The following is a 16,704-nucleotide window of genomic DNA, read 5'->3' on the forward strand; positions in this document are numbered from 1 at the left end:
TTTTCTCCCAATAAGGAAGGAGAAAAGCAGCAGTAGGAACCAGCAGTGGAGCGGGATTAAAAAACAAAGCACAACTACAGGGAGAATAAACTGGGGGAAAGTGAGAGACACAAACAATTCTCAAGACAGCTGTATTAATAGGCTAATATCAGCAAATTAACTTCAAACTTTTCACACACTCTGCAAAGGCTGTACTTTGAAATTGTACATGATCAGAGATGATTTCTTTTCCCTTTCATACCACCCATTGGTTTCCTGTTGTGTCCACACCACTGAGATGAGTGGCAACCTAAATTACAAAAGGCAAAATCAATGGCCTCAGTGGGGTGTCTCGCCATAGCAGCACAGCAGAAGTTGGGGAGATCAGCATGGTGAGAGGGAAATCGAACCTACATTTGCCATGCAATGATGACTGATGTTACAATACTATTCCTGACTGGGTCTACCACTAAACCCAGTATCCCTTGGGCTGGGGGAAAGGGAGGGGGGGTGGGAGCGCAAAAATGGGAGAAAAAGAAAACTCATCCGCTGTTCCCATTCCCCGTTACTATCCAGCGATTCACTGAAAAAACACGCATGCCCAGATACAGGGATTGGGCTTGGCACGGCCAGGTAGCCCGCTGGCATATAAAACATGGCTGCTCAGAGCTCAGGAGTTGCCAGCATCTATGGGACTGAACCACTTCCAACAGAGGATAGAAAACTAAGAACGTAATATTTCTACCTCCATTGCCTCCCAAAAGAAGGATTGACAAACGAATTATGTTTTAGCTGTGGGTCAGTGGTAGCACTATCGCATCGGAGTCACAAGGTCGTGGGTTCAAGTCCCACTCCAGGGGCATGAGCACAAAATCTAAGCTAACACTTCAGTTTAGTACTGAGGGAGTGCTGCACTGTCGGGGCTGCCGCCTTTTGGATGAGATGTTAAACCAAGGCCCCGACTGCCCTCTCAGGCAGACGTAAAAGATCCCATGCCACTAATCGAAGAGGAGCAGGGGAGTTACCTGGTGTTCTGGCCAACATTTATCCCAACACCTAAAACAGATGATCTGGTCACTTATTTCATTGCTTTCTGAGGGACCTTGCTGTGTGCAAATTGGCTGCTGCGTTTCCTACATTACAACAGTGACTACTTCTTTGGCAGTAAAGCGTTTTGGGATGTCTTGAGGTCATGAAAGACGCTATATAAATGCAAGTCTTTCTTTCTAATGAGGTTAATTTTTTTCTCAGGTTTCATACAAGCAGTTTTAAGACACAAGTTGTAAACCTGGGAGTTCCTGACAATCAGAGGTAGCGCAACAGGGAATCTGTAATTTATTATTGGTGGAAATGCCCGGCCCCAGACGATAACATTACACGTGGAGGGGAACTAACTGGTAAGCCATAAATACCGATGAGGTGCATGTTTCCAGGCTGCTCCTCAGCAAAAAAAGAAAATTAAATGTACAAAAGACCAGCACGCTCACCAGATTCTGCTGCCGCTGTTGGTCGTCCATAGTCGTTACTGTATGAACCTGAGGTATTGAGGTGGTCACTGGCTGACCTGGCATCTGGATATAGGTGGGAGGGTGGGGAAAGAGAAAGGGAAAAAGAGAAAGAAAAATACAATTTTTTTTTTAAATGTGTAACGCTTTCCAAAAAGGAACAAATATGGGGATCTGACTGACCATAATTTGCTTTTCGCCTTTGGGACAGATAGTCTCCTCTCTATACCAACTGCAAAACTCTTCACCAAATTAAGTTTGGGGAAGTGCCCGCTTCAGCGAGGTACCAGAGAACTACTTCAGCAAAAGTCAGAAAAAGTGCAAGGAATTGCAGGGGGCAGGGGGGAACAAAAAAAAATGGCCAGCGTTCAAGAATATTCTGAAACCACCCCGTCCGGACACCCAAGTAGCTTCCTTAGCCGCCCTCAGCTCAGGATGACCGTGCTCAAATCCCCAACACATCGGCCGCATTTGCTTCAGACAACTATTCTCACTGTGCCCCTTGCAACACATGCAATGAGAAATGGGCCTTATATAAACAGCGACAGAGTTACTGCATAACCTGCAACTAAAAAATATGAATTGGGAATGTGTGAACATTCACCTGTAACCGTTCATACCTGTTGCTGCTGCACACCTTGAGACACTGGCATTGCCCCAGGCTGCTTCTGCATAAATCCTGGATTGGGGATAGATCCAGTTCCCATCGGCTGTGTCCCGCCTAGCTGCTGCCAAATAAAAAGATGCAAGGTGACAGAAACAAAATCTATCATAGCTTGAGAGACAGTTTGCAGGATAATTTATTTTTTGTCTTACTCCTCTCCGTAACATTTACAGAGAGGGAGCTTTAACATTATGTAGTGCTGAAGACAGAAATGATCTGTCTAGTTATGGAAGACTCAGGAAAAAAAAAAAATTGTCCTTGCACCACTCCTTAGTATATTAAACCATGCTAGAAGTTGCAGAACTGAAATCCGATTTCTCCTTCCTCCCACCGGGGAATAAGCATCTTGCTTCCATTTAAACCACCTTCCCCCTCCCCCCTCCAACCCCCAACCTCAAAATCAGGCTATTAACCCATGCAGAGTGGTGGATTAATACATTTGTCCTACCAGTCCATATTAGTGTGATGGCTCAACATTAATACTGCACTACTTAAAAGCTGGGTTAAAGGTATTTTGCCCTAGAATTATATTTTCAAAGGTGGTTAGTTCATCAGAATTGCCACCTGAATGTTATTTATGAATGAAGTGACCGACATGCTTGTTTGAGTTTGAGAGTGTTTCCTAGTTAATGGTATCCACAGACACACAAAGATACCAGTACATTAATCATTCACAGGATGCTACAAGCAGATAAAATGGAGAGAAATGCACTTAAAAAGACTGCCACCCGAAAGGAGTTGCATAGCTTGAAAGATGCATCACTAACTAAAGATTTCTAATGAAACCGCTTACATTTCTCTGCTGTTCAATTTTCTGCTGCTGTGCTTTCTTGTGGTTGGTTATGACCAGTCGGATTCCATTCACAAAGCCACTCTGATCATTTGGGATCAAGCCCATGAAGATTTTCTTCTTGGAGGAGTACAGCAGCATCAAGACTCGGACCTCACATGGAGCACTGTGTGGAAAATGGACACAGCCCGCCTGGAAGAAACAAGGATCAAGGAAATAGCATCACAGTTGGATAGAATTCCAGACGGGAATGCATTCGGCAAATTCTAACGACTATGGGGTAGGTGTACAAATCATTCTCAAGTCCCCTGTTCTTACCAGTCCCACCTGCTACAGGACAGGTCGACAACTCATGCACCCAGTCATGGTTTCTTTATTTGTACATCTTCATTTCTAGTTCTTCAATTGCTTCGCTTTCTGTTCGCTCACTTTGCTAGCTAGCCTTCCTCCCATAATTGTTGCCCCTCTTTTCCCAAGTGCACTGCCTCTCGTCAGCCCTCCTATACCCAATCCCAGTCGCCATTCCCCTTGCGTGACCTTGGGACAGTGAGCATCTGCAGCCGAGCCGACCACCACATGTACACTTTTCCAGCAAGTTCCAAGACACCTCAACAACTTTAAGATGTGCAGCTGTCATTCAACACCAAACAAAATTAAATAAAATACAAAGTGCAATCAGAAGTTGTAGCAACAAAATGAAGTCAAATGGAAAGAGAGTTCTGGAAAGTAGCATGCTTGCTAAATGTCTCAATATTTGCATGTGTAAAGATTTTAATCATCTTAACAGCTAATATCAAGCAACTTCAACAAAGAACAATTTATAGTAGAGTATGCAAGAAATAGTCTCAGCTCAAATCTGCAATAAAAGCCAACACATAAAATGTCTGCAATGCCCATTATTTAATTCCCTAGGTATTTCCACACTATTCTCTGGATAATAGGGTGTGTCAACCAACAGAAATTTCAATGTTCTCACTCTGTTTACTTAGCGAACTGGTACTAACACATTAATTTTTTTGGGGGGGGGGGTCGTGGAGGAGATCACAGTACTTCTTACTGAAGCAGGTTATATCACTTGTATAATATTCTAAATTCATTATCAGGCGTAACTACAGCCTGACAAGAGTCACTAAGTCCCAGCAACAGTGGGCATCTGAAAAGATATAAAAATGGGATGGACTATATTCCCAAAGGGGGCAGCACAGCCTGCAATGCCTGAGACAAGCCTCCAAACTGAACTTAATAATTATTTTAAATTAGTGTGTTTTAAATCTAACTTGCAGCAGTTCCGTGGTTGAACGCATGCTCAGTTGGAGTTAAAACACAAAGAGGATGAGCTGAAGTGGCAAAGGGCAAGGGCATCCCTCCCACACCCACATAACGCATCTGCCCACCGTTAGGCACGTGGCAAGCTTGGAAATTTGCAAAATCTATCGGCATGCTTCTTCAAATCATTTGCTCTGTGACAAGTTTTTCTGTGTTTGGGGGGGGGGGGGGGGGGGGGGGGGAGCACAAAATCCTACCCCCACACTCAAGAAAAGTTTAATTGAATGGGTCATTGAAAAATAAATTTAAAATAAAATTTAGATACTGGTGATTAAATGTCGTGTGTTCACAATACTGTACTTAATTAAAAGGCCACATTCTATTTGTCAATGCAATACATGCCTGAGATTTGTCACCACTTTGAGATAGTAGTTATAGAACTGGTCTCATCCCTCCAGCCTCCAACATTTCTCTCGGTTGCAATATTTCTTTTCTCTCTCTCTCTATTGTCAGTGCTCTGAACGCCTCGTTCCTATTACAACGACTTACACTTATAGCTCCTTTAACGTAGTAAAATGTCCCAAGGTACTATTAAGTCGCATATGTACTGTCCGATAGGCTGCACTCCCTCCACGCATCCTCAAATCAGGGCTAATAACGGTCTCCTACTCTAACTCATTCCTTTTTGGCCCATCTGATCACCTGGACTGATTTCGATTGTCTGAGGGGATCGGAGAGGAATCTTCCCTTATTAGTCCTGGTTTTTTTTTGCCTCTCCCAGGAGATTACATGGCTGCGGGGAGGAGGAGGAGTCGGGGGGGGGGGGGGGGGGGAGGGGAAGAAGTGTTTCGTAATGATGCTCCGGCCATCGTGGTGTGGGGGCGGGCTTGATGAACCAGCTGGTCTTTTCCCACCCGTCAATTTTGTACGCTCATATGTTTTCAGGGACCTCAAATTTGTGAAACTCCCTAACATCCTCAGCCTTCCCTTCCCTCTACAATCTGCAGGCTGTTAAAACCCAAAGTTGGATTCACCTAATCACTTCATTTAGTTCCTGCTCTCTTTCACTCTTTTCAAACTTGGTGGTGTCCTGCACTATGAACCGTGGCCCATGACCGGATGTTTTTTTAAAAAAACACATTTCTAGTAGTGTCACTCCAGCGTTTGAGACCTGGTGAGTAGGTCACTCAGGTACTTACAAAGCCATTGGCCATGATTCGATACAGTCCCTTCAATGACTCCAAATCCTTGTTTGTGAACTGAAACTGGACCATTCGAGAATTCCGGAACAAATGCCCAAGCGTTGTCTGGATAGTTTTGAGGAAGCAAAAGGAGAAGAACAGTAAAAGGCAGTTAGGATGGTAAACCAGAACTTTAAAAAAATTGTTCTCTTTTTCACCCCCAACCCCACCATATATTCTTCTACCTGACCTTAGGTGAAGCCACATTATATGGAACAGAGACTATCAAACCTGAATGCAATGAGTCAAGGACAAGATAGATACATATTTCCCCATTATCGATGCAAAATCACCATAATATTCAAATATAAAGAGATCTTGATTTTCATTCTCCCCTCCCCATATACGACAGACCGCTGCCAATGTAATGTTGTAGCATGCCTGCAAGCATAGCCGAGGTAGACAGAAGACACCCTGCAATTTTTAATCCTTCTGTGAAGTGCTTTGCCTCTCCACCAGAAGGCTGAGGGGTGACCTGATCGAGGTCTTTAAGATAATGATAGGGTAGACGTCGAGAAAATGTCTCCACTTATGGGGGGGTCCAAAACTAGAGGTCATAAATATAAAACAGTCCCTAATAAATCTAATAGGGAATTCAGGAGAAACTTCTTTACCCAAAGAGTGGTACAAATGTGGAACGCACTATCACATAGGGTAGTTGAGGTAAATAGCATAGATGCATTTAAGAGGAAGCTAGATTAGTACAGGAGGGAGAAAGGAATAGGAGGGTATCCTGATCGAGTTAGATGAAGTAGGGAGGGAGGAGGCTTGTGTGGAGCATAAACGCCAGCATAGACCTGTTGGGCTGAATGGCCTGTTTCTGTGCTGTAGTTTCGATGTACTCAAGGTCTCTTGGGCAATCTGCTCTCAGCCAGAATTCTACTTGTGTATGTGTGTTGTGTGGAGGGAGGGGGTGGAAATAGTTCCTGAAGTGCAAACCAGCACCTCACCACTTCTGACCAGAGCAAATGTGTCAACCTTTTGCACCATCATGGTGTCCTTTACATTATTTGCTCACCTAATTCTTTTCACCCTCCACAACATACACCAGGTTGTTCCATCAAGCGAACCTGCTGGTGACTAATACGTTCAATTAAAATCTGGAAAAACAAACCTCACTTACTCACCAATAGCTGTTGTGGAATGAGCTGCATGATAAGTTTCTGAGGCCACTGGTCTGTCTTCCTGTAAAAGAATTGGGGTGGGGAGAAAGAGAAAAAAAAAATGACCAGGCATTACTGCAACAGGCAAGCACAGCCCACGGCTATTGACCATAGGTTCAGTGCCATTTTACACTCACACGCACCTCCCTCTTAGAGGGAGGAATCGAAACAGTCTTTCATGTACAAATAGGAAGAGGGCACCTCACCTGTCAAGGCCTTACATAACTTAAAAAAGGGATTGATGGTAAACAGAAAGGTTGTAAATCTGAAATTATATTTTTTTAAAAATCATAAAATGCTGGAAAGGCACATCAGGGGTGTCAACATCTGAAAGCGAAAAGATAGGTCGACGTTTGAGGTGGGACACTATCAGAACGGATCTCCACTCAAAATGTTCATCTGCCTTTTTGCTTTCAGGTGCTAATGAACCCACTGTGTATTTCCAGCATTTTCTGCTTTAACCTGACAACTATTACTTTCTTTTAAGAAATATATTTTTGTTCAAACACAATGCTGATCAAATAATGGCTGAAAGGAGCTACTGAGTCCAATGGAGCTCAAATGGAGCATTGTCTTTAACTTAGAGGGATCAGTGTTTCAACTTCAAGAGAGAAGTTACTATGCGTTGCAGTTCCCTCACTGTGAAACCCAGTAACTCTTACAAGCCAATTACATAAGAACATAAGAAATAGGAGCAGGAGTGGGCCAATCGGCCCCTCGAGCCTGCTCCGCCATTCAATAAGATCATGGCTGATCTGATCCTAACCTCAAATCTAAATTCATGTCCGATTTCCTGCCCGCTCCCCGTAACCCCTAATTCCCTTTACTTCTAGGAAACTGTCTATTTCTGTTTTAAATTTATTTAATGATGTAGCTTCCACAGCTTCCTGGGGCAGCAAATTCCACAGACCTACTACCCTCTGAGTGAAGAAGTTTCTCCTCATCTCAGTTTTGAAAGAGCAGCCCCTTATTCTAAGATTATCCCCCTAGTTCTAGTTTCACCCATCCTTGGGAACATCCTTACCGCATCCACCCGATCAAGCCCCTTCACAATCTTATATGTTTCAATAAGATCGCCTCTCATTCTTCTTGATTAGGTCACCAACACTTGCCCCTCAAACTGAAATATTGAAAGATCAACAGAGGCAGCTTTTGGGGGATGTTTTAAGGAAATTAACAAATTCCCTGATGGCTTAGTGGATATACAACACGTGGTGCAGTACTGAGGGAGTGCTACACTGTCGGAGGTGCCGGCTTTCGGATGAGACCTTAAACTAAGGTCCCGTCTGCCCTCTCACGTGGATGTAAAAGATTCCATGTCACAATTTCAAAGAAGAGCAGGGGAGTTCTCCCCGGTTTTCTGGCCAATATTTATCCCTCAATCAACATCACTAAAAACAGATTATCTGATGATTATCACATTGCTGTTTGTGGGACCTTGCTGCCACGTTTCCTACATTACAACAGTGACTACACTTCAAAAAAAAAAGTACTTCAATGGCTGTAAACTGCTTTGGGACGTCTGGAGGTTATGAAAGGCATTATATAAATGCAAGTCTTTCTTTCTTTTACTGAGCCAAACAAACTGGAGGCTTAATCTCCAAGTCTGTGCCAGTAGCTGATCTCAGCTAGAGTAGTATTAACAACGGACTAAGCATCCCATGGGCAAAGAAAGTAGGTTGTGTGGGGGAAACAACTAGGTTTCCAGATCCTGACTGCTATGCAGTGACTTCTGCTGGAGAGTTCATGAGTGGGAATTGGGTGAGGACGGGACTGGGCTCAACTGTGATGTGCATCAACTATGTAGAATAGAAAATCTTGCCAACGACGCTGTCCAGACTCACAGATGAAGAACGGGCACTTGGGAGAGGTACCAGGGGATTACCAGCACCCGAGGAACCTCATCCTGGCAAATGCCATCATGAAACGAGGGAAAAGGAGGAAAATTGGAAAGAAAAAACTGCATATTTGATTTTTACAAGGGATTCTTATGGAAAGACTCCTTTTAAATAACAATATAATGCGAGTATCTTTCACCTCTCATACTTACAGGTTCTCTCCTGGGTTGACGTACACCTGGCATGGAAGCGATCGTGTCAGTTTTGCATTTAAATCCACTGATGCAGGTTTGGGTTTCTGGAGAAGGTGGGGCAAAAAAATAGTCAATCTGGGGAACCTTGAGTAGAGCGAAGCAAAGTTTTGAAAAATATCTCGATTGCTGGAGATATAATCCAGGCTAGTGACTAGAGTATTTTTAAGCATCACTGTCAATGAGTGCTCCAGCAACATCTAGTGGTTGTGCATTCCTACCACATGCAAATGATACATTTTTCCTTTCCAAAAAACTCTGGGGTGGGAGCTCTTCTGAGATTCATTGCACGGGCAGGGGCTTTATTCTGCATCTGAACCATGCTGCATCTGACCCCAGGAATGGTTAATGCCTGAAATGGAAAGTATTCCATTCCCCATCACGAAAAACCCTCACCTTCATCAAAAAAAGCACTTAGTACATTGGATTTTATTTGGGGGGCGGGCAGGGGGGGGGATGAAAGAGAGAAATTTTAAGTTTCCAGCAATGAGATTACCACACAATACACAACGCGGCATCTTGCTTTGTTCGACACCCAAATGCCTCCTTTAGGTTATATCTGATGAACTTTCTCCTTTTATTTGGCTCCTCTGGAACAGCTCCAGTCAATAAAAATAAGTACAAGACGGCCATAGCTCACCTCCTGCCACTCCAAGACCCCACTCCATGCTAGGATCTTATTGGCCACCGAACCAGGAGGTGGGGGGGCTACCGTCACTCCAACCACATTCCCAGCACCTGCTCCAACAGCCACCGTCTGCTGCAAGAACAAAAACAAAAAATAAACACACAATCTTAATTATTTAGTAATCATGAGTACTAAATTCCTCCCGCCCTCCCCCCACCGCTGACTCTGGTCCGGGTATTGCCCTGGTTCATGCTTAGTGCTCGCCCAAGTATCGTGTGCACGTGAAAGTGGCCATCAGCAGGCTATTCAAGTATGGGTGGGGAGTACCGTGGACGAGCCTGATCCTGTATCCAAAGAAAACTGGTCAAACTTAGAGAGCACAGGCTAGAAGGGGCCAGTGGAACTGGCAGAGAACTCTGAACTTACAGAACGAGCTGGACAAAAACATGCAAGTGGGCAGAACACTGGTAGATTAAGATTAATACAAACAAACGTAAAGTACTACACATAGGAAGGAAAAACAGGCAAATACATGTACTCCATGAATGGTGCTGAAATAACTAAGGATGGAGTCTCAAAAGACCTAGGAGTCTTCGTAGACCTGACACTCAATGTCCAATAAACAAAGTGCAGCAATCAACAAAGCCAATAGAATGGTGAACTATATAGCCAAACTGGTAGAATACAAGTCAGGGGAAGTCATGATCAAGCTGTACAATGTTCTGGTCAGACCACACCTTGGATCTGTTGGTTTGCGTGGCTCATTATCATATAGCCTGTCACTGAAGTTAGCCGAATTCATTCACTAAGAGTTAGGTCATTAAATTCTCCCATAATATTCCTAAATACTGTTTCCTATCCACTACTAGTATCTATTTGAATTTATTCTTCTTCCATTTCAGTTCTTCAACTTCATTCCGAACCCCCCCCCCCCCCCCCCCCCTGCCTTATATACAAAAGGACAGATCTGGACTAAATGCAAGTAAGGAGATGGGCAAATTCCTGAGGTCTGTTTGCCAGCCTATGATGGTCCACAAGCAGACACTGGTAAATTTGAATAGCAAAGGTTTTCTGGAGGAGACCTTCAATCCACTTAACACCTCCTCAAAGAGAGACTGGCAAATCATCACTTTGAAGGAGGTAGAATCTCAGGAATAATCCATGCCCTGCCACCTATATCCCCCTTCCCTCGATGTTCTCCTGGAGGCATTGCCTCATACTACAGTGTAGTTCCATGGGTATCACATGCTGCCCAGTATCGAGCCCACTCTTCATGTGTCAGCCTAAGTGGTGAGTATTAGAGGGCTATTTAGCCTTTGAGGACAATACAGTCAAGCCTAATCTTCCGTTCACCTAATACTTTCCAGCAGGAAGCACTGGAAAGCAATCAGGAACAGAAACCACAGCTGCTTTTACCCCTGCGAGCCCAGGGGTGCTGAGGCCAAATTGCATTATTGTTAACTATTGTCCCAGCGATCAGCTATATCAGCACAGACATTATGTCAGGCCCGAGAACCTTCTGGTCTGTGTGGCTCAGAAACATACATGCAGTAACTTGAATTTATATAGTGGCTTTAACATAGTAAAACGTCCCAAGGCACGTCACAGGAGCAATTATCAAACAAAATTAGACTCCGAGCCACGTAAGGAGACATTAGGACAGGTGACCAAAAGCTTGGTCAAAGAGGTAGGTTTTAAGGAGGGTCTTAAAGGAAGCGAGAGAGGGGTAGAGAGTCGGAGAGGTTTAGGGAGGGAATTCCAGAACTTAGGGCCTAGGCAGCTGAAAGCATGGCCGCCAATGGTGAAGCAATGAAAATCAGGGACGCGCAAGAGGTCAGGATTGGAGGAGTGCAGCGATCTCAGAGGGTTGTAGGGCTGGAGGAGGTTACAGAGATAGTGAGGGGCGAGGACATGGAGGGAGGAGATCCCATCACTTTGCTGGGAAAAACGTTGGTGCCATCAGTGCATGCTTTGATCTCCAGCAACTCACAATAACAATGAGTGCGTGTATGTGTGTGTCAGGTAGCAAGAATGCGTGTGAAGCAGCCTCAGTTAAATGTGAATGTAATTCAGCACCTTCCTTACGTGAAGTGAACAGCACTGTTGCTGGATTTCGTTTTACCTACCATGGACTGCTGGCTGGGCTGCTGTGCTGCCTGTGGCTGTTGTGATAGCTGAACACCAGTAGTGACTGTGGATACCAGGTTAGACTGTGCTGCTGCTGTCATCATGGAAGGCGTGGATGTGACGATTTTGGTCATACTGGCCACGGGGGTGGCCGTTAACGTTTGCGGAGTGGCCTGGCTGAACATAGCTCCCACGCCGGAAGCAGGAGGTATCTGGCTGACTGCAGGAACTGTGAAGTAACAGTGTGAAAAACAATAGTTTAGCAGTCACCACAACATGTTTTTAGGCATTTTTATTAGACAGAACAGCAAGAATATATCCCTTCCCAACAACTGTCTTCCCTCCTCTCCTAAAGGTGCTAAGCTCTTGCTGGGGTATAATTCCATGGACACTGGTCCTCAAGAACCTCTCCCAAATGGTCATTCCTCACTAAGCCTAGACAGGGAGCGCTGACAGGCTATGTAATTGAGGGGGTCATCCCAACCAAGTCAAATCATGTCCTCACCCTACATCGATACACACTTTCCAGTAAAGGTCTGTGAAAAGAATTCTGGTGAAAGGTCATCGACCTGAACCGTTAACACTGTTTCTCTCTCCACAGATGCTGCCTGACCTGCTGAGTGTTTCCAGCATTTTCTGTTTTTGTTCCAGTAAAGGACACTGGATAGTGGTCAACAGCAGGAATCCGAACTGATATTTTTTCCCGTCTTCCTTAGCCGAGGGCACGGAGGCCAAATTTGATGCACCAAATGCTGTCCAGGCCAAGAACAGCAGACACAGCACAGTCTAGGAATCAAACCTGCAATCTTATGTTAAGTATGATTTAGTAACATACCATGCCTTGTATTTACCCATTTGACCATTAGTATCTTGTAGCTCCAGAGCAGAATTCGAAGGGTATAAAAAGCCTTATATTGTGTTGCCCTAGAAACATTACTACCGTCCTCTGAGCATAGCCAGCAGAGATCAGATCAGAGAGGCCAACAGGTCATCTTTACATCATTATTTAGTTTATAAACTAAGCCTAGGTCAAAATAAATGACAAACTGAGTGAGTGGGGCATGAATTAAATTAGGCAATTTTGACCCAGCTCCACATGGACCTAGGTCTGCAACACATCACTGCCCTTAAATGGGACAGAGAGTGAGAAAGGACAACAGAATTACTGAATGGTGGATCTAGTTTATGGTCACGGTCACAGAATCTCGGCTGTTTCGATCTTACATCGATTGGTTGATGGGACCCCGGCTGTCTTGAGTTGGTTGGTCGCTGTTTCCACGGCAATCTGAGCAGCAGCTTGAGCAGCGGCGAGGGAAGCAGATGCTGGAGGGCCCTGCAAACGAGAGAGAAATGAAAGCTAGAAAGGCAGACTCGATATTAAAGCAAAGTGGGCACAACTAATTTTTTGGGTTGGGAGCAAAATCCTGAAGCAAAAATACATTTTATTTTTACATTCTTTTTAAGATCATCTTGGTCACACTCACTCATCTGATATCATTGCTGACAATGATTCTTACTATGTGATCTGAACATTAAAATACAGTACCTGTAGAAACCAACATGAGTTTACCTAATAGGAACAGATCTGTCAAAGTGGGGCTGTTTGCTGACGATTCCAATATCGGGTTCCTTTCACAACTCCTCCAAGAATTAAGTAATCCCTGCTGGCCTACTGCAGTACTAGGACCGCACCTGAGCTTGGGTTGACAAGTGGCAGGTAACACACATGCCACCTAAATGCACCATCATCAATACCTGGGGTATTGACCAAGACCTTAACCGGACCTACATTGGCTCCTGGTCCGGCAGTGCCTCGATTTTAAAATTCTTATCCTTGTGTTCAAATCGTTCCATGCCCCCTATCTCTATAACCTCCTTCGGCCCTACAACACTCAGAGATCTCTGCGCTCCTCCAACTCTGGCCTCTTGCGCATCCCTGATTTCCTTCGCTCCACCATTAGCAGCAGTGGGCTAGAGGCTACGGGGAAAGAGCAGGGGGAGCGGAACTAATTGGATAGCTCTTTCAAAGAGCTGGCACAGGCACGATGGGCCGAATGGCCTCCTCTGTGCTGTAAGATTGTACCTCGCCCCCGGCCCCCCTCCCCCGCCAAAGGGTCGAACAACCTGCCAATAGTCACAGCTCAGGTAGGAAGAATCACCAACTTATGCGAGATGGTGGAGGGCTGCTGAACATCTTAAGGGGAGAAATTGGGGAGGGGATAAAAATGAAAAACAATCTCCCGTCGGCTGATAATTAACAGTTAAGCGCATTTACCGGGTACGACTGCGAGACTGCGGGCATCGCCTGGGACTGTGCTGGTGGCTGTGATTGTGGTAGCTGGGGTGCCTGTGGTTGACTTGGCAATAGACTTGGTTGTTGCTGTGCTGATGGTTGTGGTTGTGGTGCAGCTGGCTTCTGTGGCAAGGTGTTAGCTGCTACTGTTCCTCCACCTAAGTGAGCACAAAATAGGTCAAAGCGGATTAACAGTTCGCTGAAGGAAAAGTTTCCATTTTTATAAATCGTAAGTTACAAACTTTGGACAGAGGGGACGTACAGCAAATTACTTTCTCTTTTTCTTCTCTGCTCTACTAAAGGAACAGAGTTCACAGGTGCAGGATACCCTCTGATACTTCACTTTAGCGACCATATGAGCCTCAACAGGCTTTTCAACTACAGGGCAAATCCGCAGTGGAGCATGGTGGTGCGCTCACCAAACATCCACATTCTTCAACAGAGGTTTTCATCACTCCACCATTGGTGGCTGTGCCTTCAAGTGGACAGAATTTTTCTCCACAAACATATTGTAGGGTTGGTCACTGCAAGACGTTAGCCTGCAGCATTACTTTAATGCTGGCCTTCATATTTGAGAGAGGAGTACTTACCCAGATAGCTCAGCAGTGTATCTAGTGGGCAGCTGAGCCATACAGACCAGGAAAGTTCGATCTGTGGTCCATGTTGAAGCCAGTGTAGTGCCCCTAATTGCCAGTCTGGCTGAGAGCGACTAATCAGCACACGCTGGGTTAGCTAATCTTAACTAGGGCTCAACTGAGCTCATTATCACAGAACTGGGGGAAGAAAATAAAATAAAAAAGTACAGTCAAGGTCTCTACCCCTAATGGCTATCGAATGACCTCTGCTGGAAAGTGCACTTGTGTGGACCATCAGACTCGGATGTGACGCCTCCACAATGAATAATCTCGCTACCACATGACCGCTATCCAGTGACTCCTGCTGAAAAGTGCACGTGTACAGGTGCCTGGTGAGGGCAGGGTGAGGCTCAGCTGTGATGCCCTCTGTGATGGAATAGCTTGCCCACGCTCACCATCGAGGTGCACACGAGTACGATCATATGGACAAGGTACTGGGGAGTGACCGAAGCCCATGAAACTATACGCCTGTGGAGGGGAGAGGCAGCAGGTGGAAAGAGAAAATTAGCAGGAAAAACTGAATTAATTAAAAACTTGTGGAAGTCCTTAGCACCACAATCCTCCATTTCTCATACAATCTACAGATTTCTAAATCCCAAGCTTAAATTTATCTTGTCTTCTCTCCTACTCTTTTCAATATCTGTTTTCATGAGGACAGTCACCTCAGAAAGAATAAAAGACTTGCATTAATGTAGCACCTTTCACAGCCTCAGGACGCCCCAAAGCGCTTTACAGCCAATTTTGAAGTGTAGTCACTTTGTAACGTAGGAAACAGAGCAGCCAATTTGCACACAGCAAGGTCCCACAAACAGCAATGAAATAATGACCAGATAATCTGTTTATAGGTGTTGGTTGAGGGATAAATATTGGCCAGAACACCAGGGAGGACACACCTGCTCTTGTTCAAAATAGTGCCATGGGATCTTTTACCAGAGGGGCAGATGGGGCCTCGGTTTAACATCTCGTCTGAAAGACGGCACCTCCAACAGTGCAGCACTCCCTCGGTACTGGACTGAAGCGTCAGCCTAGATTATGTTCTCAAATCTCAGGAGTGGGACTTGAACCCACAACCTTATGACTCAGGCGACTGGGCTACCACTGAGCCACGGATGAGATGTTGTTGAGAGATGTAATAAGGCTTTAAATAAATGCAACTGTTTTTCTTTAATATTGTTAATGTCCTGCACGTTCATGGTTTCAGTGCGCATGTTCCAGTTAGCCGTGTAGTGCAGCTTGGATTGCAGATGACCTTGGGGACAGACTATTGGGAGGGCGGCAGTGATGGTGCTGCAGTTCTTACCTGGAAGCACCATCCCACGGATCATTATCATATGGCGTGGGTCCTGGCTGTAGTCCTTCAGCTGAGTCTCGACGACGCTACCCAGTGCTGCTTTCTCAAACAGCACACGCAAGGCAGGCAGCTTACGAGGAGACACCACAGAGAAATGGATCCCTCTCTGTGCAATAAACACACAGTGCAACATGTTAAAACTGGACATGTAGTAAGAGATAATGGGAGGGGCGGGGGTGGGGAGAGGGAGACGGAGAGAGACAGTTATACCTTATCTACACAGATGGAAACCAAATCTTTTACACAATTCTCTGCCGCAAAACAAAACCTAAATTTTCTCTAGGACAAGTGTTAAGATGTACTATTAGAAGGCTTGTTTGCTCGATAGACCGATATTGTGGTTACTGGGGTCCAATACCTACAGGGGTTCAAGATTTAGGGAAATAAAACAAGACACAGGAAGGAATCTGTGATAAATTAGCTGATCTCAGCCAAAGCAACACACGAGGACTCAGCGTCCAGGGCTACAGAGAGGAAAAGATCAGGTTTCCCACTACTGTACCGGGTGGGAAGTGTGGTGTGTGCATGCCAGACGAGGACAAGATCGAGCTTGGCTCCCACGCCTTCCATTGTAGAATAGTTCGCCGATACACTCTGCCTAGGCTCATATGTGAAGAATAGCTGTGGGGGTGACTGGTGCCTGTGAAACCATACCCCACCAAAAGAGTCAGCAGCTTCAAGGGAAAAACTGGAGAAAAAAAATTGGTGGGGGTATAAATTTTTTTTAAAGTTAGACACTGGAAGGAAAGCCAGCAAAATTGGTACAATGAGGTTTGAGATCTTTCTGGCTGGTTTTGGAGTTAATCTGACCCCTGAATAGCTAGCCTACGTGTCTAAAATTTAAAGCAATGTCACAGACAGGTTAAGTGCTTCAGACATTCTAGTCAGATTGTGTGCAAATTTCCCCTCCCCTTCACTGATCATGAATGGGGGCTAATCCAGCCTGCATTTATTTAGCACTTAGCAAAATACA

General features: G+C 45.0%; 1 protein-coding gene across 3 annotated transcripts in view; it reads right to left on the reverse strand.

Annotated features, from left to right (window-relative positions):
• Positions 1 to 16,704, reverse strand: part of med25 (mediator complex subunit 25) — a 42,827-nt gene that overhangs the window by 13,478 nt on the left and 12,645 nt on the right. For 2 of the 3 annotated variants that reach the window (XM_067974505.1, XM_067974503.1), the window contains exons 7-17: positions 15,681 to 15,837; positions 13,728 to 13,903; positions 12,677 to 12,785; positions 11,452 to 11,681; positions 9,338 to 9,457; positions 8,659 to 8,744; positions 6,573 to 6,630; positions 5,404 to 5,511; positions 2,942 to 3,130; positions 2,105 to 2,212; positions 1,467 to 1,550 (exon numbers count right to left, since the gene is read on the reverse strand). In XM_067974505.1, the coding sequence (XP_067830606.1) occupies positions 1,467 to 1,550; positions 2,105 to 2,212; positions 2,942 to 3,130; positions 5,404 to 5,511; positions 6,573 to 6,630; positions 8,659 to 8,744; positions 9,338 to 9,457; positions 11,452 to 11,681; positions 12,677 to 12,785; positions 13,728 to 13,903; positions 15,681 to 15,837 (1,425 nt within the window). The remainder of the gene's footprint in view (positions 1 to 1,466; positions 1,551 to 2,104; positions 2,213 to 2,941; positions 3,131 to 5,403; positions 5,512 to 6,572; positions 6,631 to 8,658; positions 8,745 to 9,337; positions 9,458 to 11,451; positions 11,682 to 12,676; positions 12,786 to 13,727; positions 13,904 to 15,680; positions 15,838 to 16,704) is intronic. The other variant, XM_067974504.1, reaches the window with a different exon arrangement.

Source organism: Heptranchias perlo, chromosome 40 (assembly GCF_035084215.1).
Source record: "Heptranchias perlo isolate sHepPer1 chromosome 40, sHepPer1.hap1, whole genome shotgun sequence".
In the NCBI taxonomy this organism is placed as follows: domain Eukaryota; kingdom Metazoa; phylum Chordata; class Chondrichthyes; order Hexanchiformes; family Hexanchidae; genus Heptranchias; species Heptranchias perlo.